The following is a 25,802-nucleotide window of genomic DNA, read 5'->3' as shown; positions in this document are numbered from 1 at the left end:
AAAAGACATCAAAAAAGGGAAGGAAAGGGGACAAAAGACAAGGCAAAAAAAGGAGAAAGATACTTGCAACAAACAAAACTGACAAAATATTAGTGCCCAAAATATATAAAGAAACCTACAAATTAATAAGATAAAAACAAACCAACCCCTCCCCCCCCAAAAAAAATAATGAGCAGAAGACCTGAACAGGTATGTCATAAACAAGGCAATGTATGTGGTCCATCAACATGGAAGCGGGCTCAACTTCATTTGTAATCTGAAAACCGAAAATTGAAACCACAAGGAGATGCCGTTTGCATCCTTCAGATGGGCTGCTGCTGTTGCTGCTGCTGCGTCGCTTCAGTCGTGTCCGACTCTGTGCGATCTCATAGACGGCGGCCCACCAGGCTTCCCCGTCCCTGGGATTCTCCAGGCAAGAACACTGGTCGACATTGCCTTCTCCAGATGGGCAAAGACTTCTAAATCAAACGGGACTACTGTTGCTGAGGTGAGGAGTGACAGAGACTCTCATCCATTCCCATGTGGACAGTCTGACACACTAGGAAGGCTGAAGATAGGGATATCCCATGCCTGGCAATCCTAGAGGAACTTTTGTAAATGTGTACAATGGCATAGCTTCTGAATAGTCAAAAACAGGATATAACTCAAATATAGAATGGATAATGTATTTTAGGGCTTCTCAGATGGTGCTAGTGGTAGGTAAAGAACCTGCCTGCCGATGCAGGAGACATAAGAGACGTGGGTTCAATCCCTGGGTTGGGACAATCCCCTGGAGGAAGGCATGGCAACCCACTCCAGTATTCTTGCCCCATGGACAGAGGAGTCTGGCAGGCTACAGTCCATAGGGTCACAATGAGTCAGACACGACTAAAGTGACTTAGCAAACAAGCACAATATATTTTAATGGAACATCACATAGCATGACTTCCCAGACGGCTCAGATGGTAAAGAATCTGCCTGCAATGTGGGAGACCTGGGTTCGATCCCTGGGTCAGAAAGATCCCCTGGAGAAGGGAATGGCAACATACTCCAGGATTCTTGCCTGGAGAATCCCATGAACAGAGGAGGCTGGCAGGCTATAGTCCATGGGGTCACAAAGAGTTGGACATGACTTAGCAATTAAACCACCATCACCTCTACACAACATAGTAAACAACAATCAAAACTAAACATACATTATTCACTGCCATCTATATATGATGGATAGACATTAAAAACAATCAAGGGAATAATCAACATTCAATGCAAGATACATAGCCTGGAGACAGGGTATATGAAAAAGGGAGGCAGATGAGACTGGGCAATACTCAGGACATACAGGTAATCATCTTTGACCATGGGGTGGGTAATAGATATCACTTTATGATTACATAGCTATACAAATATATTTCATACATTCTTCTATATACACATACACTTTACAATTTAAAAAAAAGTTCAATAAAGGAAAAGAAAAGAAACAGTTACTAGGAACACAAAATCATAATCTTACCAGGATAAGAATGATTCTGTTTATTTGAAGAAATTTCTGAAAGAGTATCCAGGGAATCTGTTACCCTGTGAATAAAAGAAGGAATGCAAATCTAAGTAGAAGCAGCTGGTCTTCATATTTAAGACTGGCACTTAACTGAGAGTTTCACAACAATGGCTATATTTTTTTTTAACTTTTTGATTTATATTGGGGTACAGTCAACTGACAATGCTATGATAGTCTCAGGTGGACAGTGAAGGGACTCAGTCATACATGTATTCAATGGTCATTTCTTGTTTTACTCGCTGGACAAGCATTTACTGAGTATTTATTAATAAGCCAGAAGTGAATTTCAATTTAGCACCAGAGACAGGCACTAATCAGACGGAAGAGGTCCTTGTTATATAAGGATAGCAAGTACAGAGAAAGTCAGCTTCAAGTGAATTCATTTCAAATAGGGGCCCAACTTTGGAGCTTTATTTTCAAAGATGGAACTAAAAACAGTGAAAATTTATTTTACGTTAAATATAACAAATGTTAGGTTATAATTATAAAAACATTACATTTTTATATTGAAAAAATACATCAGCTGAGTCTGTGTATATATGTGATTCTTCTTATAAAACCAACATCTTTTATGTTATACTTGACTCTAAGCACAATCATAAAGGACATATTCTTTACAGGTCTATTTTTTTTATATTCAAATCATTCTTTATTTTTAAAAAGCCAATCCTATAACAGTCTCATTTTCTTTCAACTGTTTACTGGCCTAAACCAGAAAAGTCTTCATTCTATCCATCACTTGTTGCAGCACACTTTGTTACCATAAAGAAATCCTGCAACTCTTGCATTAATTGTAACTTCATCTTGCAATCCACGTGCATCATCTTTACATGATACATAACACAGAGCAATCAATGAAAGACTAATGAATGCAAAGAATATGACTTGATGAAGCAGACAGATACTTGAATTTAGTTGTGATGGAGAGTTGAAAACTTAATTCTAAAAGTGATCAGTTCATTAGTAAGAAGTACCTAATGGTATGAACTAAGAATAAGAAAATTAATACTATGCTGATAAAAACCACTTGAGCAAAAAAAAAAAGAGAGAGAGAGAGATTAGATCTAGTCACTGAGTCTCAGAATTTCTCTAAAGAAATACTGGCTTTTATATATGTTGATAGAAGAAAAGGAATTAGCTAGACGATAGTTGGGTGATAGTAGAAAGCCATACAAGCAAAGCAAGTAATATGTGCAAAGATTCTGGGACAGGGGCACATTTTTTTAATGGAAATGTTTTTTTTTTTTTTAAGGAAAAAAAGGCCAACAACAATCTGGGGAGGAGAGTGATGCAAGGTGAGGGTTGTGATTGGTCACTATGTGATTAACAACTGTTCTCAGGAGTCCCTTCATGAAGATCAGTGTGATTGTTAAAGAGCTCCCAAGCTGGTTTAAATTAGAAACTCCTCAAAATCAGGCATCATGTCTGTTTTATTCGCTTATAGAATGCCGAGCACAGCACAAAGTGCTAAAAGACACTTAATAGTATTTGATGATGATGAATGAGACAATCAGAAGATGACAGGAAGACAGCTGGTTGGAGACAGCAGTTCATTTAGAGAGAGCCGTGCTTCGTCTAAGACGAGGGGGCTGCTTTTAAATGAATCACCTTAAAGAAGACCAAATAGATGCCAAAAAAAAGAAAGAAAGCAAAAAATGTGTGTTCTATAAACAAAGCAAGAAAAAGAAGTTAAAACTTGGAGAAAGTGGCTTCACAATATAACAGGGAAGAAAGCTGTTACAGCATAAAAGACACTGAATGAAAGCTGGTCAATATTTACTGCGTGCACAATATGCCAAACTATATTCCTCGGGTAGTCAAATAGGAAACAGAGAAGCCCAGTCCTCATGACTAGGAGACAAAGCAAACTTTTAAGAGACTGTAGCAATATGTTAATGAAGATTTGTTCAAAGTAATATAAGAACCCAGAAGACTGACTGGTGACTCAGTATGGATTTTATTCCCAAATCAATCACTTATAAGATATAGGTCCTGAAGAAAGTCATTGAGCCTCTTTTAACCATAACAGGATAATGGTTAAGAGCACAGATTCTTACACTAAACTCTTTGGGCTCAAATCTTCACTTGGGCCCTGGGCACAATTGCGCACCTCACTTAATCTCTCTGTGCCTTATTTTCCCACTTGTGAAATAGGGATAGTTATGGTACCTGACACACAGGATTGCTACAGAAGACTAAACGATACATATAAAGCACTTAAAATAGTGCCAGCACATCTAAGTGCCATCAGCTACTGCCTCTTTTTCTTTATTTATAAAATAACTACCAAAAGCCCCCCTGCAAACTGTCTAAAAGCAAGGGCTTAGGAAAAAGCAAAGAAACAAACCTGGGCTGAGTCCAGCTCCACCATTAACTAGTGTGGGAGATCAAAATACCTTACCCCAAACAGGCTGCTCTAGCACAAGGGATTATTTTGAGCTAAAGACATTCGAGAATAAACAATTACAAAAAGAGGCTTTCTCTGAATTCCCGTTATCTGCCTAAAACAGATCTTCCCAAAGAAGAACTCAATTGTCATAAATCCCCTCCCCAGAATTTCATCAAGCATGGAAGATTGACTTGCATCACAGGAGAGGAGATGGGGAGTTAACACCACACCCAGACAGACACTGTCACAGACTATCACATCCCCATCCACTTTCCTAAAGGCCCACTGATCTTCCCTAACATCATCTGCTCTCCCATAAGCGGCCTTTCCGCCCCTCTTCCCTTCCCCCATTAAGATGGTCTATAAATTCTCCAATGTCACCATTTCTTCGGGCTTTCATCACTTTCTGTGATTCCCCCATGCATGTAAAGTTAACATTTAATAAATGCTATGCCTTTTCTTCTGTTTATCTGTTGTCAGTTTAATTCACAGACTCCGTCCCCTCCAGTTAGTGAACATAAGATGGTATGGGACAAGTTTTTCATCCCCTACACCAGCTACATGACTTTAGCAGTTACTGTATCTCGTGAAACTTTTCTTTACCTGCAAAATAGGAATAATCGTAATACCTTATATCTCATAGGTCTGGGGGAAATTGATGAAGTACATGGTACAGAGCCCACCACTCATTAAATGCTCAGTAAATGTTTGTAGAGATCCTCCTCAGCTTACTATGGGGTTATGTCCCGACGAACCCATCTTGAGTTGAAATGCATTTGATACATCTAACCTGCTGGACACCATCACCTAGCCTAGTCAACCTTAAACATGCTCAGAACACTGTCATGAGTCTACACCCTGGCAAAACCATCTAACACCAAGCCTACTTTACAATCAAGCATTGAATGTCTCATTTAAGTTATTGAATACTGTACTTAAAGTGAGAAACAGAACGGTTGTGTGGGTACAGAAGGGTCGTAGGTGCCTGGGTTGTTCACCTTCATGATCACAGGGCTGACTGGGAGCTGCAGCTGCTGCCCTGCCCAGCCTCATGAGACTGTATCATACTATGTACAGCTAGCCCAGGGAAAGATGAAAATTCAAAATCTGAAGTACAGTTTCTACTGAATTCTTACCACTTTTGCACCATCATAAAGTCTAAAAATTGTAAGCTGAACCACTGTAAGTCAGGGACCATCGGCAGTTATTCTTTTCTAGTTTACCTGACTAAATATGTATTAGAATCAAACAAAACATTTAACTGAGGGTACTTAGTCAAGTTCTTTGCAGTTAACTTATAACTGCAAAGCATTACAAGTTAAATGTTATAAAATCATAAATATCAAGAAAAGGGTTATATCAAGTACATCATAGAAGAAGGAAAGGAATACAAAAATTATATGTAACTATTCAATTTTAAAAAATGAGAAAGAAAATGGATATGAAAACTGTTAAATTTGCCAGGAGGCAGTCACACAGTCCAGTTGGAAGGGGATGAGACAGGACTTGCAGGTTGAGATGGCAGGTCTAGTCTCATGAATGTGATTGTACCATACGTGTTACTGCCTATTTAAAGATATCCAGCCAACTTCTTTCAGCACATTAAGTCATTTCACACAGTGTACCTGGAATTTCATAAGGACTTGTTTCTGCTCAACTTATTTTTTAAAAGCCAGAGTGAGCTGGAGCAAAAGTGTACTATCTTCAGAAGAAACACCGAGGAGGTATATAATATATAAATACTTGAAGCTTCACTTCCCCCCAAAGATGTACTGCCTATCTATTTTTGAAAACTAAAGAAATCAGGAAAAAGCCATTTTGCTTCCATTAGGTTTGTAGGAGAATGAATGGGGTGCCTGCTGGCAGGAAATTTAATGTAGTTAGGATGTGACTGAAGCAATCAGAGAGCATTTTCACTTTTGTTTGCATGACAGATTAAGCTTGCTGCTCTCACTGTTCTGAGCAGCAAACACCACTCCTAATAGCCTACACATACTCATAGGGTTTGCAAATGAGGAATAAAGGAGGTTTTTAAAACTGCAAATCCTCAGCAAAGCAAATTTAGCTACCATGAGCCTACCCTCTGAAGAAGGTGGTTGGTTAACCCGTTGAAAGAAGACATAGTCTGTAGTTAGTGCATATCTTTCATACAGAATTAATGACTCTAACTCACTGCGCATTACAAAAAGTTCTTGTTAATAATGTAAATTTCATTTTTTCTCACCTTTGAACCCTGGATGGGGGAGCAAATATTCCATATCTTGGGGAACAACTAAAATACTGCACACCTCCAACTGAACCATCATTCTTGCCATGGGGTTTCTCAAGCTCTATCCCGTACCAATATCCTAGAACAAGAATACTGGATTTTAAAAGCATCTGTACTTTATCCAAAACTGTTATGTTATTACACAAACCCACAGTCTAGATGGCTTAACATTCTCACATATGACCAAAGTGATGGAAGATCATTGTGATCATTAAGCCTTCAAACAATAAAATTATAAAACAAAATTTGAAAGTTTCAGAAATGAACCAGAAAAACATTTCACAAGCATAATTGCAGAGTTGTACATTAAGGAAGACAAAACGCACAAACACAAATTTGGCAAGGATTAGCTATTATGCAAGTAGTGTTTGACCAAAATATATCTAAAAGCTACAATAAGAAACTGTCCTTAACTTGGTAATACAGTCTGAGATGGGAACAATGGAGCGTAATATTGAGACGCATAAGTCATAAAAGAACATGGTCTTTTCATTTCACTCTCCCAACATGAGAATACCACAAACAGTTCTTAAATAATTAAAGAGGGACAAAAATGATATGGAAAATGGCTAGACTTCATGGTGACTCTTTTTCTTTCATTTTTTTCCCCACCCAAGATGGGACAAAAAAAATCATTTTTAACCTAAAAGATTTAGGTTAGCTAATAGGAAGAATTTTCTAAAAGGCTTTCAAGTATTTAAAAGGGCACTCTGAGGAGAGTAATGGGATTTCCTTTTCCAGAGAGCATACAATTAAAACAGTGAGGTTGCTTTTAGTGTGGCAAATATTAAATAAATGGACATAGACTCCTAGAGTACTGCCTCTGGATGAAGGTACCTCCAGATTAGTTAAACGTACCCGACAGTCCATTCATTTCTTATTTAAAAGGAGAATACAATAATGATTTTATTTGGTCTCTCAGAAGCAGTATCAAATAAAGGTATGGATATTGAGAAATTTCCTACAAATGACAAAATACGGAATATTGTTTCCTTCAGATTAATAATGCAGAGAGTCAATTATATAACCTCTAAAATGACAATCCAGAAGTTCTTAACTTTTTTTTCCTCTTATATTCAAAATGATGACACTTGAGTCGATTCCCGATATTGGAGTTTGAACTGGAAAGAATAGTATAAGGCATGTGATAGTCTTCTATACTGAAACAACCTACTCTGCACAGGTCCAATGAGACGTATACAGACCTACTGCTTGGCCATACTAATGCCGGGCACTGCATTTCTGAATGTCATTAAACCAGGTTATTCTGGTTGCCGTTGTTATTTCTGAGTGCCACAGTTACAATTTTCCAAGTTTTATATCCTCCTGCCTTTGATGCTTTCCTATATAATTTGTTCATTTTCCCGTTTTAATATACCAATCACTACATACCTCTAGAAGTATGTAGTGTATACCTCTTGCAAGTATACAGCACACAGCAGGAAGGCATCACAGCAAGTGTTAACAAGCGTGACTCACACACTGCCTAGCAGTGGTGAGGATGGACATCGCCCCACGCAACCAGCACCTTTCTTTCAGAGGTAGAAAGTTCTATAGAACTGACTGATCTACATTTTGAGGCCACAAGAAATATATCCTACTACTTTCTGACAGGGCAGAAGGACTTTAACAAAAAATCTCCAGTTTTCATACTGTTTATTTGTTGTACAGTCGCTAAGTCGTGTCCAATTCTTTGCCACCTCATGGACTGCAGCACACCAGGCTTCTCTGTCCTCCAGTATCTCCCAGAGTTTGCTCAAACTCAAGTCCAATATCTGATCATTACTTTTCAAATTTCTAAGTGTTCTGTGTGTGCTCAGTCACTCAGTCGCGTCCACCTTTTGCAACCCATGGAAAACTGTAGCCCACCAGGCTCTTCCACTGGAAGAGCCAGAATAATGGAGTGGGCTACCATTTCCTACTCCAGGGGATCTTCCTGACCCAGGGATCTAACCCCTGTCTTTTGCATCTCCTGCATTGGCAGATGGATTATTTACCACTGTCCCACCTGGGAAGCCCTAAATGCTCTTTACTAGGAGTTCAAAACTTAAAAGTCAACCTAAGAACAATCGTGTCCAAATGAATCAAACCATTCAAGCCTTGTTTAACAAAACCAGAGAAAGGAAACTGAGAAGACATGGTGACTGTGGAAATATAAACTACCTTTGGGATTTCTAAATTTTTATTTGAGAACCATATTAAGAACATTCTAACTAATCTCAGTTACTACCTAAGTTACTACCTCAGTTACTACTACTATTTCGAGGGACATGAATTATAAAACATACAGCCCATCCCCAATCAATTAGTAACTGGACTGCAATTATAAATTGTACTAATGAAACGAGAATGTGCTAGGAGACCATTCTCTGTCCATGTCTTATGGAGAGAGGTGCTGACCATGTGTCTACAGATGTTTGTAGAGAAGACAGCCTTGGGAGATGGAGACGGCCTCCCCTGACAAGAGGACAGGTATACTTACTGTCTCTATAAAGGTTCAGATTGCTTAAGCCTGGGGCTCCTCTCCTGCAGCACAAACTCCTGGGTGTACTGGGGTCGCCTGGCCCTCCTCCCTATCTTACTCTCTGGGAACTGGGGCCCAGGAAATCAACAGAAGAAAATGTTGCCACTCTAGCCACCACTATTGATGAGAGCACTGAGGTTCTCTGTCTCTGACCCAGGAGTCTACCATCTTCTGCCAGCATCAATGGAACTGTGGTCATTCATCTTGCAAATAGGGTAAAATCTCAGATCTTTCAGAGTTCCTGACAGAAGGCTATACACGTTTTTTAAAAAAAATCAATGTTCTCAGTAACCTTTTCCTAAAAAATCCTGCAATGCCACCATGTGTCAACACAGCATATTGCTATTTAAAAATACAAATGTTTTATTCAACTGGCTTCTATTTGAAATTACAATCACCAAAAATGCAAAAGAAAGATTATCTTCACTTTAGGAAATGCAGTATTAAGTTTAGATTGGAATGAATATATAAATACACAAACATGCATCTTTAAGGTCCCAGGGTGCGCAAAACCTTTTTCATCTCCCTTTGAATCTCTTTGTTTGCTTTTCTCTCTAAGCCATTCTGTTAAAAGCTATATGCAACGAACTCATTATCCACTCATTTCAAAGATTGTGCTTAGCACAAATCTAATCCTAAAATGTTTTCTCTGTTATTTAGCACACTTGGCAATCAGTGAGAGTGAAACTGGAGAGTAACAACTGATTTTAACTTTAGACAATTTAAAACACAATTGGCAAGAAAAATTCATAAGAAATAATCGACCTGCGTGAAAACAGTCTGCATCTGAATCAACATTTTGCATTTTGCTCTGTGCCAGAGCGACCATCCATAAGAACTATTAATCCAGAACTCTACGTTTTATTTACATGTAAATTCTTAAACCTTTGGTATTCTAAAGAATTCAAGTTGAGCAAAGACTGTACAGGTGAGTTACCTGGAGCGAAGTTTGTTGTCCCAAAGAACTTAATGGCACCAATTCTCTGGCCTGCCACCAACACCCTGTCTCCAATTCGGAGGTCTCCTTCGCAGCGCCCACTATTTGCTACAGATGCTGCTGAGGAATTCAAACCTGTGTGGGGATTGGTTGGGGAAGGGGGTGGGACATGAAGAGAGAGAAAAAACAAAGGGAAACTCAAATACCACATAAGCCAAAAAATTACCATGTATTCTAACCAGTCTAGTTAGTTGGAGGTTTCAATATATGCTGCTTTCTTCCTTACACACAGTATCTATAGTTGTGTTTCTCAGATGTGAAGGAAAGCTACTCAAATGAAATTTGAAGGGTTTCCTGAGATGATCATTGCTCTGGAAACTTACACATGACACCTGGTGAGGCATCAACTTTATCCTGACTTCCTGGGGGCACTCTCTACAAGAACAGAGGTCAGCACACCCTTTCTGTAAAGGGCTATGTAGTAAATACTTCAGGCTTTGCAAGCCATGCTACTCTGTCACAACTGTTCAACTTTGCTGTTGTAGCTCAAAAGCAGACAGAGACAAAAAACACAATGTTGTTCCAGTAAAACTTTATTTACAAAAGCAGGTGGTAGGTTGGATTTGGCCCATGGGCTGCAGTCCACCAATCTCTATTCTAGTAAATAGAATAGAGAATCATAATAGTTCAGTGGGACTTGGTGTAAACAATACATACACAAATGTAATTTAAAAGTGGAACTGCTATAAGGTTCCAATTAACCACAAACTGATTTCCTTATTAGAAACAAAAGCACACACCACCTCCCCTCAGACCTTGATTCAAACCTAAACCCTCAAGTGCACACTACTGAACATCAGACGTTCTAGAGCAACACTACCTAGAAAGCTGCTCAGTTGTAACAGAGGACAGGTGGACGTCTGAGGCTTCTCCCATCAGTCCAAAAAACAGACTGGAAAGCTGTCATCTGAGAAGGGCTAGGGAACCCTCTGTGAGGGTACTGGATACAAGGCAAGTCAGGCTGTGAACAGGGAGAAACTAAAAACATGTTCACAGCCTGACTTGCCCTGTATCCAGTACCCTCACAGAGGGTTCCCTAGCCCTTCTCAGATGACAGCCTTCCAGTTTCCCACAAACCCGGGGAGAAGGAAGGTCTAGATCAACTGTATACTAAGAAGTCCTAGGCTCTCAAAATAACTAACATTTCCCAAGCACTTCACAGTTTACAAAGTGCTTATCATGAGAATTATAATCATAGACAAGATACAAACTCGGGAATCAATGAAGACATGGTGTTCACAGGGAGTAGGTGGCACACCTGACTTAAAACCCAGACACTGGATTTGTCTGCAGACAATGGATGAAGACAATGAGCTCAACGTGGGACACAGCGGGGCTGAGTTCACAGACTTCCTCCCCGACCTCCCCATCCCCCAACCCCTCCTTTCCGCTCCTCTTTCTCTTTAATATTTTGTCCTTAACTTCCAATAATGTCCACTCTCTGCCATTCACACCTCCCCAAATGCAAATCACTCAATCTAAAAAAAAATTTAAGGAAATATTTTGGGGTTTGGAATATGGACTTTCTCTCACATGTGACCCATTCTCTCTCCCTCCCGTTTTAAAAGGACCTCTTTCTTACTCTGATAACTCTTTTCATCTCTATTATTTAAACTTACAAACCCCTCAAATTTATAAAAAGAAAAAAATGTTAATAAGAAGGCACACTAGAACTACTTTATATAAAATGTAAAAAAGACAATTCCATACCCATACATAAATTTTAAAATCAAGTCACTGTTCAAAGCCTAAATTCCAAATGAAGAAGGCCTTAAAATGTAATTAAAATGAGGACAAACAGGATTGCTACATCACTGCATTGTCTCACCTCTGTTCCTCACAGCATTAAAGAGAAACTGGTTTCAGGGGAAGGGGAATATATTCAGAAAATAGATATTCAAGCAAAATTTCCCGGTTTTCCACTTTCGGAGAACTGTTACATTTATTACATCAATGTTACTATCATGGATTTTTTTTGTTTTTTCCCCCATACAATAAAATATCTTTAAGAAAATCCTGTCCTGAACATTTTTCACAATAAAATACTGATTCAGCACAAGTATTAAAAGTATTAGAAAAAGGATCTAGTAATTACTATGAGATTATTAAAAACAAGTTATGTTAAAATGACCTGATTTCTTTTCTATGTAGTAGGCATATAAAGTGAAAGAAAGTGAAAGTCTCTCAGTCGTGTTCGACTCTTTGCAACCCCAATTCCATACAGTACATGGAATTCTCCTGGCCAGAATATGGCGTGGATAGCCTTTCCCTTCTCCAGGGGATCTTCCCAACCCAGATATCAAACCCAGGTCTCCCGCATAGCAGGCGGATTCTTTTTACCATTTGAGCTACCAGGGAAGCCCGTAGGCAAATAAGTGAACTGCAGTAAATTCAGTATTCATGTGTTGATTCCAACAAGAAAAAGTGTTTTCTATATGCTTAAACATAACTGAAGAAATGTGGATTGAATGGGATGATCATGCAGGCTTCACAGCGAGCTAAACAGGTTATCATTGTCAACCTCTCCTACACAGTTTTAGACAATGACTTGACTAAAAATAGAGAAAGCATGCTTTTTTAAATAAGAAGATAACTCTAAAGTGTGTGAAAAGCTACATGCAAGATGTAAAAAACAAAACTCAGAGGGATAAAAATTCTACCATTAAATTAAATGAAAATAAATGTAAAGTCCTACGTCGAGCCATAAAATGAAGAAACTTAGCTTTCGGCTCTATTTGAGCCAATGATACAGTGTGGTCACCAAAATTGCATGAGCAGCCTCAGGCTGGACTTGTACTAAGAGGCAGAGCTTCAGCTCTCTACCAGCCAGCCGGGAGGGTCCTAAGGACCCTAAAGCACAAGGAGGAGCTGAAGGTACTTGAGACAGAGGTGGAGTTTAACAATAGCAGAGAAGCATCAGACACACCTGTGGGTGTAGCCCAGGTGTGCACTTAGAAACTGCCATCATGCACCAATACCTGACCTCCCTAAGCCTCAGTTTCCTCATTCATAAAGTGAAGGTGGTCATGATAGTTCATTCATTTTGAGAATTAAGTGAAATAAGATATGCAAAATGCCTTTAATAGATATGAAATAATAAATAATGCATATTGACATGTTAATTATTAATATTAGGTTTAGATTAGAAAAGAGATACATAAAGAAAGAGAAGAGATTGTACAGTTTCCAAGTATCTGAGGATCTGTCATAAAGTTCTAAGAGGAACCTTACAGACGCTGGAGTCCTTAGATACAGAAGGACCAGAAGAAGTAAATCCAGACAAGGGAAAATGGCAGGAGCGTGAGGAGAAAGGCAGAGAGATCCAGGGTGTGCTGACAGAGAGGAGAGGGGTGAGGGCTGGGAGAAAGACAGGAAAGGGGAAAGTAGCTCAATCTGACTGAAGTAAAGGGTTCCTTCTACACGTTTAAAAAGAGCAAATCTACTTACAAACAAACCAAGATAAAAAACACCAAGAAAGCCTGGTTGAAAAAGCCATAGATACCAGCACTGGCTCTAGACGAGAGAGAAGGGCTTTTGCTCATTGTCTTCTTGTTATTGCCACGTGCATTCAGTTTCTTGGAGAGGCTCTGTTTGTGCTCCAAAGAAGATATAGAGGAGGAGCTGCTGATGGATCCAATCAGGGGAACTAAAACAACAGTAAAGGAAAGGAATACATCAAAGGGTGGAAAACAAGCAGTGAATTAATTAGATGCTTGTCCAGGTAAATCCTCCATTCAGCTTCTTCCATTGTGGATTATCTTAGTGTTGAGTTAAATGCCTGATTTCATCAAAATACATTGTAGTTCATACACACAAGATTTTAGAGCCCAAGCAATTTTAAGGATCCAAAGGATCCACACCATAGTATGACAATCTTGTATAGAAAAGTGTTGTCATGTAATCAATTTAGACCAATTACCTATTCTAACCACCACTGTCTCTCGCCTCTCACTGAGATGAGTTAGTAGAATCACAACTTATTTATATAAAAAAACATGACTAATCTATTTTTACGGTAACAAAAGCTTAATTTAAAATGTTCTGAGTTAACCTAAAGGCAAGCAGGAATATTTTTGAATTTTCTATTCATGCTCTATTCACCCAGTGATTTGACAGCTAAAGACAACTTAATTTTTTATCTATTTCAAGTTTATTGAGTAATAATTGATAAATATAATTGTATATAAAGTGTACAATACTATGATTAAAAGATACAGTGGAATGATTAACAAGATCAAGATAACACATTCACATCCATCACCTCACATAGTTCATTTTTTGTGTGTGTGAGTGGTGACAATGCTTAACATCTACTCTCAGCAATTTTCAAGTATAAATTGTAAAGGTAACTTTAAATAATTCTATCAAGCCATCTACACTATGGAATTTCACTTTATTCTCTGCATCTAGTCCTGTAATTCACTACATGTACGTAAGAATCACAACACAGGAATTTATACAAAAAATATATATGTGTGTGTGTGTGTGCGCTTTACTATGAGATGTTTAGGGGATTTTCAAGTATAAATTTTTACTGTACTGAGTCTTCCCTTACAAACTTTAAAATTTAGCCTCATATAAGTTATATCACTATATTGTTTTAAAGTTCCATCAGTACATTAAATTTTAAGAATAGAAGTTGTAAATTATATTACCATCTTTCTCTGCTCCAGTTTTCAACTCTTCACCAGGAGGCAATGAGAGTGTTGATTCTGAAGCACTATCTTTTTTTGATGTCATTAATCCTAGAACACAGAAACAAAACACATTCAGCAAGAAAGAATTTTAATGTTAAACATAAATACGGATTCACTTTTAAAGTACAGACGATCTTAACTGAAATCTTCTCTACTTCTGAGAACACACTGGATAATAAATTCACAGACATCAGGGGCCAGTATTTTATTAAGGGGAAAGGAAAGAATGTATTCCTAGCCCATCTGAAAACCCCAATCAATTTCCCCAAGTATCCCTAAACTATCTTTTAAACTTATTTTAAAATCCACTTAGGAATTCTATATAATATAAAGCATTTAAAACACAGCTATCTAACCATCTGATACTTAGTACACTCCTTAGTACTCGCGGGTAAAACAAACTTAACATGCCTACGGCAGCTGCACACTTATTAAGATCTGCGCACAACTCAGGACTTCACTGGTGTGTGCAGGCAAATTCCCTGGGGCAGACTGCCTATTCAGATAGTGGATTTGTGGTAAAAAACATTTTTTTGCAAATCATTATAGAAGCTTTTCATTTAAGTGGAAGTCAGATATTAAGAAACCCTGTACTCTCTGTCACTGGTATTCTGAAAATGACTACCTGACTCTCATCTACACTCAACTCCCACCAAAAAAAAAAAAAAAAGTGCAGTTTAAAAAAGAACAAGCTCGTGAATAATAATCTACTTTATTAAGACTTCTGTTTTAATTCTACAGAACGAAACCATTTAAATAAGAAACCTAATGAATGACATCCAGTTTTGAATTCCATGTAGAATCCATTCCAATTCTACTTGCTCATGAAGAATTTTGGGTGGAGAACTGAGCTTGGCACTCTGAGCATCACAAACAAAGCAAGCCATAGTCTCAGTCCTAAAGAAAGACCTTTTCAATTTGGCATGGCAGAAAGACATGAATAATTGAAATACAAGGACATGTTTGATACAAGCCCTAGCATTGAGGGAGGAGACAATAATCATTGCTGTAAAGATAAATTAACACCTCATCAAGAACATCACATTCCTATACGTGTCTTGAGAGACAGGTCGGATTTCTTGCAGAGAATACTGGAGGTATGGTCAGAAAGAACTAGGGTAGGCATTATGGACAAACAAAGAGAAAATAAAGAAAGACAGGGTCAGAGAAGAGTAAGTGGATTGGGTGGAATGGAGTGGACTTTGGGGGGACGCAGGAGAAGTAAACCGGATGGATGGGTCACATTACAATCTTAGAGGGTGACAGGGCTGGCGCTCTTCAGTAAGAAACAAGCCTCTGATGGACTGTGGAAAGGAGGGCTGGAGTGACCACTCACAGGTAGATAATGTCAACCAGACAGCAAAGTCTAGGAGGAACCAAAAGGAGGAGAGACAGAAAGCAGAGGCCGGGAGTGAGGGCCAGAACTAACCTCAGACCCTGGATGGACGGGTTGGGAAGAGAGACTTTGTGAAGGCAACCCCACAGAGTAAATTTCTTATTTTCAGTTACATTTGTCAGTCCTAACATAGCCATTTGAGCCTTTCCTTTTACTTGAATTGTTAGAGATAACTGGAGATTCACATGCAGTTGTGAAAAACAATATTGGGCGATGTCTCACACACTTTGTCCAGTTTCCCCCAACGGTGACATTTACAAAACTATAGCACAAAATCACTACCAGGATACTGACATTGCTGCAATCCACCAGCTCAGATTGCCTCAGTGCTACTTGTGCTCCTGGGTGTGCTCGTGTGTGTGTGCACATGCATTATTTGGTTCTTCCTTTTATCTTCATGTCTCTGCTGAAATCTTCCATTTGTCTCAAGAGGGTTCACCCTTAATTCTTAGAAGGTTACGATATATTCTTTGAAAACCTGATAATTGTTCATCTCAGGGTTGTTACCTTTGATTGCCTTTTTCCTTCAGAGCTGTCGAGATTTTCCCGGTTTTTCATATTTAGAACAACTTTTCGTTGTATCCTGTACATTATAAACATTATTTTATAGGACTCTGGGTCTTGTTTAAAATTCTATGGAGAATGTGGATTGTTTTGTTCTGCTCTGTTTTCGCAGGCACTGGACAGTCAACAGGCAGTTAGGTTCAGGCTGGCAGTTCCTATCCACATTCTGTGACTGTGGTACCAATGTCAGTTTGGTTCCCAAAGCCTCTTTGATCTGGCTTGTGTGTTGTGCCACCCAGTAGGCAGCCTGAGATCTGAGTGGAGGTCTGTGCAGACCAAAGCCTGTGGTCAGATGCATGTACACACAGCTTGCAATAAGCTCCCCCATTCTGAGAGCACTTTCTTGAGCTCCCTCCTCACATGGTCTCCAGAAGCACCCTCCTCCTGATATTCTGGATAGAATGACTAGGCTTTCATTGCTCTGCTCTGTCATACAATCTCTTGAGGGCCAAGCAGTGAGAAAAAAGAAGAAAAACTAATGGGGACTCCATCCACATTCTCAGGACCACAGTTTCTCTGGCCAAAAAAAAGGATTCCCTCCCTTGGGGGTTTTAGGTGCCTGGCCATCCCCTGCTGCTACTACAAGATGCAGGATTGCTTAGGGACTAGGGTGTGAAAGAACCAAAGAGATTTTTTTAAAAGCAATTGAAAAGGATAACAGGGATTTCCTCCACTTTGTCTAGTAGGAGATTCCTTTTCCTGCTCCTCAGACCAGAAATAGAGGGCTCCTCTTTGAGCTTTCCTTCCATACCTGCTGTGTACTTCTGGGCTTCACATTAAAAGGATACCATTTACAGAGAATCAAAAAGTACAAAGTACCTAAGAATAGAACAAAACAAGTGCAAAATATACAGAAAATCATAAAATTTTACTGAGACATTTTTTAATGATCCAATTAAATAAAGTGATATCCCAAGCTTATAATTAAAAGACTGAATATCAAAGTCATTTCTCAAATTGATTTTAGGCTTAAATGCAATACCAATTAAAATTTCAACAGATAATTTTTTATTTTTTGACACTAAAAATATCATTAACATAATTTGTTAATTCATTTGTCCAGAAGGTAATTTTCTGTTGAGGAGCAAAATAACTCTTGATTTTTGGACAAGCACTTTTGAGATATAATTCCAGTTTATAGTTGCAAACTAATATTCTCTTACCCTGGGGATACATTTATCATCTTATTTATTTATTTCTCCTTTTTATTTTTTTAACTGAAGTATAGCTACATAAATAATATATTAGCTTCAGGTGTACAACACTTGTATATATGACATTATGAATCAGTTGCCACAAGAAGTCTAGTTACCATCTGTCACTACAGAATTGTAACAGCATCATTGTCCTTATGCTATGCACTACATCCCCGTGACTTATTTTTTAACTACAATTTTGTGCCTCTTAATCCCCTTTTTCCCAGTGCCCCACCCCTCTCCCAACAGATTTTTCTTTAAAGAAACATAACAGCTTATTCTATTAAGCAAGAGAGTTGCAGAAAAACATCTATTTCTGCTTTATTAACTATGCCAAAACCTTTGACTGTGTGGATCACAACAAACCGTGGAAAATTCTGAAAGAGATGGGAATACCAGACAACCTGACCTGCCTCTTGAGAAACCTGTATACAGGTCAGGAAGCAACAGTTAGAACTGGACGTGAAACAACAGACTGGTTCCAAATAGAAAAAGGAGTACGTCAAGGCTGTATATTGTCACCCTGCTTATTTAATTTATATGCAGAGTACATCATGAGAAACGCTGAGCTGGATGAAGCACAAGCTGGAATTAAAATTGCCAGGAGAAATATCAATAACCTCAGATATGCAGATGACACCACCCTTACGGCAGAAAGCGAAGAACTAAAGAGCCTCTTGATGAAAGTGAAAGAGGAGAGTGAAAAAGTTGGCTTAAAGCTCAACATTCAGAAAACTAAGATCATGGCATCCGGTCCCATCACTTCATGGCAAATAGATGGAGAAACAAGGGAAACAGTGGCTGACTTTATTTTGGGGGCTCCAAAATCACTGCAGATGGTGACTACAGCCATGAAATTAAAAGACGCTTACTTCTTGGAAGGAAAGTTATGATAAACCTAGACAGCATATTAAAAAATAGAGACATTACTTTTCCAACAAAGGTCCGTCTAGTCAAGGCTATGGTTTTTTCAGTAGTAATGTATGGATGTGAGAGTTGGACTATAAAGAAAGCTGAGTGCCGAAGAATTGATGCTTTTGAACTGTGGTGTCAGAGGAGACTTTTGAGAGTCCCTTGGACTGCAAGGAGATCCAACCAGTCCATCCTAAAGGAGATCAGTCCTGAGTGTTCATTGGAAGGACTAATGTTGAAGCTGAAACTCCAACACTTTGGCCACCTGATGAAAAGAACTGACTCATCTGAAAAGATCCTGTTGCTGGGAAAGATTGAAGGCGGGTGGAGAAGGGGACGACAGAGGATGAGATGGCTGGATGGCAACACCAACTCAATGGACATGAGTTTGAGTAAACTCTGGAAGTTGGTAATGGACAGGGAGGCCTGGTATGCTGCAATCTATGGGGTCACAAAGAGTCAGACACAACTGAGCAACTGAACTGAACTGAATAGCTTATTCTAAAGTTTACATGGAAGTTCGATTTATAAAAAGGCCAGTAATCAGAAATCTTCCAACAAGCAAAAGCCCAGGACCAGACAGCTTCACAGCTGAATTCTACCAAAAATTTAGAGAAGAGCTAACACCTATCCTACTCAAACTCTTCCAGAAAATTTCAGAGGAAGGTAAACTTTCAAAGTCATTCTATGAGGCCACCATCACCCTAAGACCAAAACCTGACAAAGATACCACGAAAAAAAAAAAAAAAAAAAACTACAGGCCAATATCACTGATGAACATAGATGCAAAAATCCTTAACAAAATTATAGCAAACAGAATCGAACAACATATTAAAAAGATCATACATCATGACCAAGTGGGCTTTATCCCAGGGATGCAAGGATTCTTCAATATCCTCAAATCAATCAATGTAATACACATTAACAAATTGAAAAATAAAAACCATATGATTATCTCAATAGATGCAGAGAAAGCCTTTGACAAAATCCAACATCCATTTATGATAAAAACCCTCCAGAAAGCAGGAATAGAAGGAACATACCTCAACATAATAAAAGCTATATATGACAAACCTACAGCAAACATTATCCTCAATGGTGAAACACTGAAAGCATTTCCCCTAAAGTCAGAAACAAGACAAGGATGCCCACTCTCACCACTACTATTCAACATAGTTTTGGAAGTTTTGGCCACAGCAATCAGAGCAGAAAAAGAAATAAAAGGAATCCAGACTGGAAAATAAGAAGTAAAACTCTCACTGTTTGCAGATGACATGATCCTCTACATAGAAAACCCTAAAGACTCCACCAGAAAATTACTAGAGCTAATCAATGAATATAGTAAAGTTGCAGTATATAAAATCAACACACAGAAATCCCTTGCATTCCTATACACTAACAATGAGAAAACAGAAAGAGAAATTAAGGAAACAATTCCATTCACCACTGCAATGAAAAGAATAAAATACTTAGGCATATATCTACCTAAAGAAACAAAAGACCTATATATAGAAAACTATAAAACACTGGTGAAAGAAATCAAAGAGGACACTAATAGATGGAGAAATATACCATGTTCATGGATCAGAAGAATCAATATAGTGAAGATGAGTATACTAGCCAAAGCAATCTATAGGTTCAATGCAATCCTTCTCAAGCTACCAACGGTATTTTTCAGAGAACTAGAACAAATAATTTCACAATTTGTATGGAAATACAAAAAACCTCAAATAGCCAAAGCAATCTTGAGAAAGAAGAATGGAACTGGAAGAATCAACCTGCCTGACTTCAAGCTCTACTACAAAGCCACAGTCATCAAGACAGTATGGTATTTGCACAAAGACAGAAATATAGATCAATGGAACAAAATAGAAAGCCCAGAGATAAATCCACACACCTATGGACACCTTATCTTTGACAAAGAAGGCAAGAACATACAATGGAGAAAAGACAATCTCTTTAACAAGTGGTGCTGGGAAAACTGGTCAACCACTTGTAAAAGAATGAAACTAGATCACTTTCTAACACCATACACAAAAATAAACTCAAAATGGATTAAAGATCTAAACGTAAGACCAGAAACTATAAAACTCCTAGAGGAAAACATAGGTGAAACACTCTCTGACATAAATCACAGCAGGATCCTCTATGACCCACCTCCCAGAATATTGGAAATAAAAGCAAAAATAAACAAATGAGACCTAATTAAAATTAAGAGCTCCTACACAACAAAGGAAACTATAAGCAAGGTGAAAAGACAGCCTTCAGAATGGGAGAAAATAATAGCAAATGAAGCAACTGACAAACAACTCATCTCAAAAATATATAAGCAACTCCTGCAGCTCAATTCCAGAAAAATAAATGACCCAATCTAAAAGTGGGTCAAAGAACTAAACAGACATTTCTCCAAAGAAGACATACAGATGGCTAACAAACATATGAAAAGATGCTCAACATCACTCATTATCAGAGAAATGCAAATCAAAACCACAATGAGGTATCATTTCACGCCAGTCAGAATGGCTGCTATCCAAAAGTCTACACAAGCAATAAATGCTGGAGAGGGTGTGGAGAAAAGGGAACCTTCTTACACTGTTGGTGGGAATGCAAACTAGTACAGCCACTATGGAGAACAGTGTGGAGATTCCTTTAAAAACTGGAAATAGAACTGCCATATGACCCAGCAATCCCACTGCTGGGCATACACACCAAGGAAACCAGAATTGAAAGAGACACGTGTACCCCAATGTTCACTGCAGCACTGTTTATAATAGCCAGGACATGGAAGCAACCTAGATGTCCATCAGCAGACGAAAGGATAAGAAAGCTATGGTACATATACACAATGGAATATTACTCAGCCATTAAAAAGAATACATTTGAATCAGTTCTAATGAGGTGGATGAAACTGGAGCCTATTATACAGAGTGAAGTAAGCCAGAAAGAAAAACACCAATACAGTATACTAATGCATATATATGGAATTTAGAAAGATGGTGACGATAACCCTGTATGTGAGACAGAAAAAGAGACACAGATGTATAGAACAGTCTTTTGGACTCTGGGAGAGGGAGAGGGTGGGATGATATGGAGAATGGCATTGAAACATGTAAATTATCACATGTGAAACGCATTGCCAGTCCAGGTTCAATGCATGATACAGGGTGCTCGGGGCTGGTGCACTGGAATGACCCAGAGGGATGGGATGGGGAGGGAGATGGGAGGGGGGTTCAGGATGGGGAACACATGTACACCCACGGCAGATTCATGTCAATGAATGGCAAAACCAATACAATATTGTAAAGTTAAAAAATTAATTAATTTAAAAAAATAATAAAAACATAAAAAAGGCCAAACAGGTAGGACACCACTCAAGAAAATAGAGAGGAGGCTTTCCTCTAATGGAAATCAAGATTTTTTTAAAAAAAAACCTATAGTAATCATGAAGTGCAGTACTGACACAGGGATATTCAAATAAGTCAGTGGAACAGAGTAGAAAGGGCAACCCAATTCCTGGACACACTTCTTTATTCATGGTAGAGAGCCCTCCTGCTTCAGCTATTGATGGGTTCAATTCAGTTCAGTTCAGTCACTCAGTCGTGTCTAACTCTTTGCGACCCCATGAATCACAGCACGCCAGGCCTCCCTGTCCATCACCAACTCCTGGAGTTCACTCAAACTCATGTCCATCGAGTCAGTGATGCCATCCAACCATCTCATCTATCACCAGTCACATCCACAACTGGGTACTGTTTTTGCTTTGGCTCCATCCCTTCATTCTTTCTGGAGTTATTTCTCCACTGATCTCCAGTAGCATATTGGGCACCTACCAACCCAGGGAGTTCCCCTTTCAGTATCCTACCATTTTGCCTTTTCATACTGTTCATGGGGTTCTCAAGGCAAGAATACTGAAGTGGTTTGTCATTCCCTTCTCCAGTGGACCACATTCTGTCAGACCTCTCCACCATGACCCTCCCATCTTAGGTGGCACCTCATGGCATGGCTTAGTTTCATTGTATTAAGTGCCTATTTTGTGTTATGTGCCACAATGAATGAAAAGTGAAAGTGAAGTCGCTCAGTTGTGTCCGATATTTTGCTAACCCGTGAAGTGTAGACTACCAGGCTCCTCTGTCCATGGGGTTTTCCAGGCAAGAGTACTAGAGTGGGGTGCCATTTCCTTCTCCAGGGGATCTTCCCAACCCAGGGATTGAATCTGGGTCTCCCACATTGCAGGCAGACACTATACCATCTGAGCCACCAGGGAAGCCACAGTGAATATGAAAGTACAAAATACTCTCACAGTCCATTTAAAGTTTAAGATTTTGCCAACAGAATAAAAGACCTGCATGGATAAGGCAATCAGAGGACAAAACCCAAGCTAACAAATAGCAACTAGGCATTGTGGATAACAATGAAGAGATCAAAGAGACCTGGGTCATCAGGGGGTCCTCACAGAGAAACAGGATGTGAGTAAGGAGGTACACAAAGACACGGACCTCCGGGAGAAGTCAAACATTGCAGAGAAACAGCTTGGGACAAGTATGAAGGGAAGAGCCAGAACAATATATACAAAAGACAGTGAGACATGATCAACCACAGCTCAACTGCAAAACAGTAAGACCCTCCATCAGCAAAAGGTCTCTGACAGCCAGTTTCAAAAGTCATGACTTTCTCTGATTAAAAAAAAAAAACTCAGTCGGGACTTCCTGGTTGTCCAGTGGTTAGGACTTTGCCTTCCCTGGTCAAGGAGCTAAGATCACTCATACCTCCTAGCCAAAAAATCCAAAACATAAAAACAGTAGCAATATTGTAACAAATTCAATAAAGACTTTTTTTAAATGGTCCACATCAAAAAAAAAAAAAAAAATCTTAAAAAAGTCACTAAAATTCTTGAATAGGTGAGAAACATAAAGCTGGTTGTGTTGCATAAATATTTATCAGAAGTATAAAGTCTAGCTTTGAGGTTAGATAAAAGTATGGAGATAGCTGGGGGGAAAGGGAAGGTACATATCTGAAATACTCTTGTTAGGAATTAAAATCATAAACCAAATACATTGCAGGCAATAAGTTCAGGTTTCACAGGTAGCTAAACAAAAAGTCTGAAGCAATATAAGGTATTACATGGATTAAAATTAAAACAAGATAGCTAACATTCTGGTTTGACCTACCAGTATTTACTTTTGATGTTACATGAGCTACATCAATTTTCTGGGACCTGATGAGAGGTCCAGCTTTTGTAGAAGGAGTGTGTGCTATGTTCTTCCTTCGATCTTTTGCTTTACTTATCTTTGAAAGAGGTGCAAAAATACCTAAGAGAGAAGGCAGAATTTTAATATTAAACAATTGAAAGCATTTCAAATAAAGGGACAAGTACAACCATTCAGTAGCAAAACATCTTTAAGTTCTTTTTGAGTGTCTACTAGGTGTCCTTGTAGTGAGAGAGAGAGAGAGAAAAGAGTAAGAATCAGTACTTGCCCTCAGAGAGGTTACAATCTAGTTGTCAAGACTAACAACATACACAGTAATTTAAGAAGCGCGTAACATAGTCAGGCACTAAGTGAAACTAAGGAAAAAGAGGAATGAGTAGAAGTAATAAGTATACTTTTATACATTATAATTGCTTCTAAGTACCAGCAAATAATGATGTACTATATAGGCAGTGGTCCCCCACCTCTTTGGAACTAGGGATCAGTTGTGTGGAAGACAATTTTCCCATGGACTGGGGTGAGAGGGATGGTTCAGGATGATTCAAGTGCATTACATTTAGTGTGCACTTTATTTCTGTTTTTATTACATCACCTCCACCTCACATCAGCAGGCATTAGATCCCGGAGGCTGGGGACCCCTGCTATACAGTATAAAAACTACTCTTCCTTATCACTTTCTCTATAGCTCCTTAGGACATATTTTTTCCCATATTATAACTTTTTATGTCCATGTTTTATCTCCTTTCCAGACTTTAAAGACAAAATTCAAGATTACTCATCTCTGCATTCCCCCAATGTACCTAATTATAGTGCCTGACACATAGTAGGGATATAAAATACTTTTGAATACAAAATATAATCTTCCCCAAAGGCTTATCCCTCAACACCTGAAAATCAGAAACAATACAGTGTGTGTTGGGGATGAGAGGCATGTGAGGATGGGGGAGGGGGCAGCCTCTCTGCTGCAGCTGAGAGTATAAAATTCCATTAAAAAAGAAGTTTATCTGGGCATAAAATTCCAGTATATATAAACAGGCAGACATTAGAAACAGTGAATATGAACTGTAAATACCAAGATTATTTGGCTAAGACATTTAAGAAGAAAAAATAAAGTCATAATATGTGTACGATACATTTCCATTCAGTGTTTACACCTAAACTAACAAAGATACATTATGACCAAAATGTAATACATTAAAACAACTTGTTTTAAAATAGGTTTTTAAGGACAACAAAAAGTGAGTGCTCTATTTATAGCTAACAAGTGAAAACTATACTGCTTTTCTGCTAATCTTGACATTCTTTCCTCCCTTGGATTCTACAGTACTTCCTTCTGATCTTCCCAGATCTTTTGACTTCTCCACAATGTTTTTTCTCTTCTATCTCCCGACTATCAGATTTTTATTTGACCTTCTATTCTTTTCTCTAAATTATTTTCCTTGCCAAATACACATACATTCTCAAGTCATGGGATTGAAGAAATAAATTATTTTATACTGTGAGATGTACATTTGTAAAATCTTACTGAAAGACAAGAATTCTGCCCTAATTTACTTTATGATACTAACTATAAGGAAATACTCATATTTAAGAGGTGTGAACAAGGTTGCTGCTGCTGCTGCTAAGTCGCTTCAGTCGTGTCCGACTCTGTGCGACCCCATAGATGGCAGCTCATCAGGCTCCCCCGTCCCTGGGATTTTCCAGACAAGAACACTGGAGTGGGTTGCCATTTCCTTCTCCAATGGATGAAAGTGAAAAGTGAAGGTGAAGTTGCTCAGTAGTGTCAGACTCTTTGCGACCCCATGGACTGCAGCCCACCAGGCTCCTCCGTCCATGGGATTTTCCAGGCAAGAGTACTGGAGTGGGGTGCCATTGCCTTCTCCGGTGAACAAGGTTACACATGTATATTATAAGGAGAAGATAGATTTCAAGAATAAAAGCAATTTCTAGTTTTCTACTATGACCCAATCACAATTTTGGAAATTATAAGAAAATAATCCAAATTGGAGGAAAAGACTGTGTACCTGAATATGCCAACACTGCACTATTACAAGAGAAAACAATTATTTGGCAATAGAAGGAATGAATCAACTATATTTGTGAACTATTACATC

The 25,802-nt window shown here is 38.6% G+C and overlaps 1 protein-coding gene across 9 annotated transcripts in view; it reads right to left on the bottom strand.

Moving 5' to 3' along the window:
• Positions 1-25,802, bottom strand: part of CLIP4 (CAP-Gly domain containing linker protein family member 4) — a 65,141-nt gene that overhangs the window by 13,031 nt on the left and 26,308 nt on the right. For 5 of the 9 annotated variants that reach the window (XR_015135835.1, XR_015135838.1, XR_015135836.1 and 2 more), the window contains exons 9-14: positions 23,650-23,790; positions 14,372-14,461; positions 13,164-13,362; positions 9,657-9,791; positions 6,151-6,274; positions 1,493-1,557 (exon numbers count right to left, since the gene is read on the bottom strand). Coding sequence is in view for 4 of the 9 variants with exons in the window: in XM_086323610.1 (XP_086179736.1) it covers positions 1,493-1,557; positions 6,151-6,274; positions 9,657-9,791; positions 13,219-13,362; positions 14,372-14,461; positions 23,650-23,790 (699 nt within the window). In the remaining 5 variants the exon portion in view is untranslated. The remainder of the gene's footprint in view (positions 1-1,492; positions 1,558-6,150; positions 6,275-9,656; positions 9,792-13,163; positions 13,363-14,371; positions 14,462-23,649; positions 23,791-25,802) is intronic. The other 4 variants (XM_086323610.1, XM_086323607.1, XM_086323609.1 and 1 more) reach the window with 1 other exon arrangement.

The sequence above is a fragment of the Bos grunniens genome, chromosome 11, assembly GCF_055505025.1.
Source record: "Bos grunniens cultivar Pamir isolate PY7600 chromosome 11, Bosgru_T2T1.0, whole genome shotgun sequence".
NCBI lineage: Eukaryota > Metazoa > Chordata > Mammalia > Artiodactyla > Bovidae > Bos > Bos grunniens.
This window is presented reverse-complemented; position numbering and strand designations above follow the sequence as displayed.